At 39.7% G+C, this 3521-nt stretch overlaps 1 protein-coding gene across 1 annotated transcript; it reads right to left on the bottom strand.

Annotated features, from left to right (window-relative positions):
• Positions 1–2197: 2197 nt before the first annotated feature.
• Positions 2198–3127, bottom strand: LOC122442579 (olfactory receptor 4C6-like). Its single transcript, XM_043470441.1, has one exon. The coding sequence runs from the start codon at positions 3125–3127 to the stop codon at positions 2198–2200; it is 930 nt and encodes a 309-aa protein (XP_043326376.1).
• Positions 3128–3521: the final 394 nt, after the last annotated feature.

Raw genomic sequence — 3521 nt, forward strand, 5'->3', positions numbered from 1 at the left:
CACACTTTCAATCAATGATAACAGAACTAAAGGAGTCCAGAGTAAAGAGATTTTAGGCCAGCTTGTCATTAGGTGCAGGCTCTCCACCTTCATCAGTTTGCTGAGTTTTATACTTGGCTGTAGGAGTGGTGATTAACTGTGAGGTGGTGATCATTGAGGTCAGGCAGAGAAGCAGAGAAGTAACCCATCAGAGCAGATACTGGATTGCAGGGGACCTGAGTATGTGCTTGGAAATTCAAGGCAGAGAATGGCCAGTATGGTGGGAAAGGGTAGGCAAGGACTCAGCTAGGGACAGTTCACCTAAATAACAGAAGGTGAAGAGATGATTGATTGCTAGAAAATCAGAGACCAAATTTTGAAATTGTCAGGAGTAACTGCAGGAGGGGCAACATGCACTTCTTTTTCTTGGCCAGAAATGATTAAATAATCATTTCTGATTATCTTGACCTTCTTCTATTCAGGCTGGCTTCTAACTTAAAAGTTTTTCACAAGCTTTTCAGGAGTCCCTTGAAATGCTCTTCTCACTGATGTGTTTAAGGATCATTCTGTCTCATCATTTAGGTCTCAGTTTAGAAGTAACCTTTCAGAAAAGCTTCCTTTCCACCTAACTAAAGTTGTCTGGTCACATAGGCACCATTCCACTACAGTTTCTGACAATCAGTTAACATTTCATGAATTTATTTTCATTTCTATGTATTGTCTCCTGCACTAGAATGTGAACCCCAAGGTAAAAGAGAAGCATCACCTTATTCATGACTGCGTACCCTGATCTTAAAGAGTATCTGACACTTCATACAAAGTAAGCAAATATTCTTCAGTAAATAAATGAACCCCATAGTTTTCAAAAATAACTGACAATAATTAACATGAAATACCTATTGTATACACATATTTTTGTGTATACAAGTAAATACTGGCTTAAATATTGCCCTTGCTTGAAATACTATGACTGATATTGTAATTATTTCTATTATATATGCTAAGTATTTTTTAAAATTAAGAAAACTATAACAGAATGCTAATTTAGTCTAAGACATTAGATTTCCCATATGCTAGGTTAGGGAGGCAGTTTAAAAGGGATCAGCATCTCTCTAGTGACAGGCAAAGCAAAATCTGGAGGAAAAGAAATGTCATTTGGATCTTCAAATCCAACTCTATGATGTAATAGCAAGAAAATTTTTCCTACAGTTAAAGAAAAATTTAGGTCTTTATAGAGTTACTTTTTTCTCATAAAGGGCATAGCTACAGACACTAGATTCTGAAGTATGTTGACTCCCAGTGTGAGTGATTCTTATTCTGCCTCTTTAAAGGAGAAATAACAGCAGCAGAGAATTTTGGCAGTGCTGTGGCCCTTATTAAATAGTAAAGTACTAAGTAAAGTACTAATCTGAAGTTGCATTTGCTTCCAAATGTTTCCAGAAGAGACATTTGGAAACATGAAATCAGATAATTCTAATTCCTATATTTTATATATATATATATATATATATATATATATATATATATACACACATATATATATACACACACACACATATATATATATACACACACACACACACCCCTAGTTTTTTGGCATTAGTTTGTATTAAGAAAAAACAACTTACTTTTTGACTTATATTCATTCAACAATATTTATTAAGCACAGCATGAAATAATAAATGCAATCTATGACCTTGCAGGGATTACAAATTTGTTGGAGGGAAAAGAGAAAATAAAAGCCAAGAAATAATTGCTAAAGTTTAGTTTCTGACATTGATACTAAGACTATAATCAGATGAAGAGTTAAAGAGTTACCTAGAAGAAAGTCATCAGGGAAAATGTCTAAGGAGATGACAATTCACCTGAAAGAAGAAAAAAAATAAAAATAAAAATAGAGCCAGAGAAGAAGAACTCTGGGAAAGAGAATTTCAGGAGTGGGCAGGGTAAGGAACGCAAAAGCCATAAACTAGAAAAGGCTTGAAGTATTCAGAAGGCAGGAGAAAAATGTAGAGAGAGAGAGTGGGCAAAGCCTTGTGAGAAAAGGGATGGGGCACCGCATGCACTGGAGAGGTGGGGAGTAACAGGATTATAGAATCTTAGCCTGATTTGCATGATTAAATGACGCCAGTGACTACTGTATCCTCAATAGATGGGAATGAATGGGAGGGTAAAAGCACACTGTCCTTGTAAGGAAGAATTGCTCTTGGCATGTAAGCTAATGACCACACAAGGCCCCTTGTTGCATCCACAGTTTCCTCATGGCGTTTTTCACCTCCACATTCCTCAAGGTGTAGATCAGGGGATTTAACATGGGTGCAATGATGGTAAAGAACACAGCCATTGCCTTGTCTATGGGGTAAGTGACCACAGGCCTCACATACAAGAAAATACAAGGCACAAAGAACATGATGACCACAGTGAGGTGGGAGCCACAGGTGGAGAGGGCTTTACGCCGCCCTTTGAAGCTGCAGGACTTCAGGGAGCAGAGGATGACCACATAGGAAGCGATGAGGATGAAGAAGATGGTGACACACATCACCCCACTGTTGAGGATGACTAAGAGACCCAGGATGCAGGTGTCCATGCAGGCCAGTTTCAGCAATGGAAACAAATCACACATAAAATGGTCAATTATGTTAGGTCCACAGAAGGGAATTTGATACATGAAGAGAAGCTGTACTGTTGCATGGGTAAATGCCCCCACCCATGACCCTCCCAGTAGTAGGCAGCACACACGAGGCCTCATAATGGTCATGTAGTGAAGGGGCTTACAGATAGCCACATAGCGGTCATAGGCCATCACGATGAGAAGGATGATGCCCACTCCACCAAAGAAGTGGTCAATGAAGAGCTGGGCCATGCAGGCTTTGAGGGAGATGACAGTGCTCTCAGAGAGGGAGTCCACAATCATCTTGGGGGCAATGACGGAAGAGTAGGTAACATCCGTGAGGGAGAAGGACGTAAGGAAAAAATACATGGGTGATCTCAGACTCTGACTTGTGACCACAGTTATCACAATGAGGAGGTTTCCCAAAACGGTGGACACATACATGATTAGAAACACGGCAGAGAGTATTCTCCGCAGCTCTGGATTCTTTGCAATGCCCAGAAGAATGAATTCCGTCACATTGTTGGGATTCCCCATTTACTGCGGGCTGATGTAAGCTTCTCTCTCTGAGCTGGAAAATCTACAAAAGAATATTATTCTAAATTAGTAATTATTACTAATTTGGGACTTTTATTTTTTGGACTCTCTCTCACACCTTCTTGGTTTACCTTTTCCTTCAGCCATCAGTACAGCAATTTGCTGCAAACAATCATATCCTGATAACACCTGGATCCTTGTCATTCCTCATACAACACCTCTCACCAGTGTATCTCTTGCTTTTCTGACACTTGCTGCTTGAGACACTTAGAAGACCCTGCTTCATCACCCTGGGGCGTCAACCATGTGGCAATATGGAGAACTAACATATCTTTAGGAAATCCTAGATCACCAGTTGGATAGGAGCCAGTAGATAAATGGTAACCAGACTAGC

This window comes from Cervus canadensis, chromosome 5 (genome assembly GCF_019320065.1).
Source record: "Cervus canadensis isolate Bull #8, Minnesota chromosome 5, ASM1932006v1, whole genome shotgun sequence".
Lineage (NCBI taxonomy): Eukaryota > Metazoa > Chordata > Mammalia > Artiodactyla > Cervidae > Cervus > Cervus canadensis.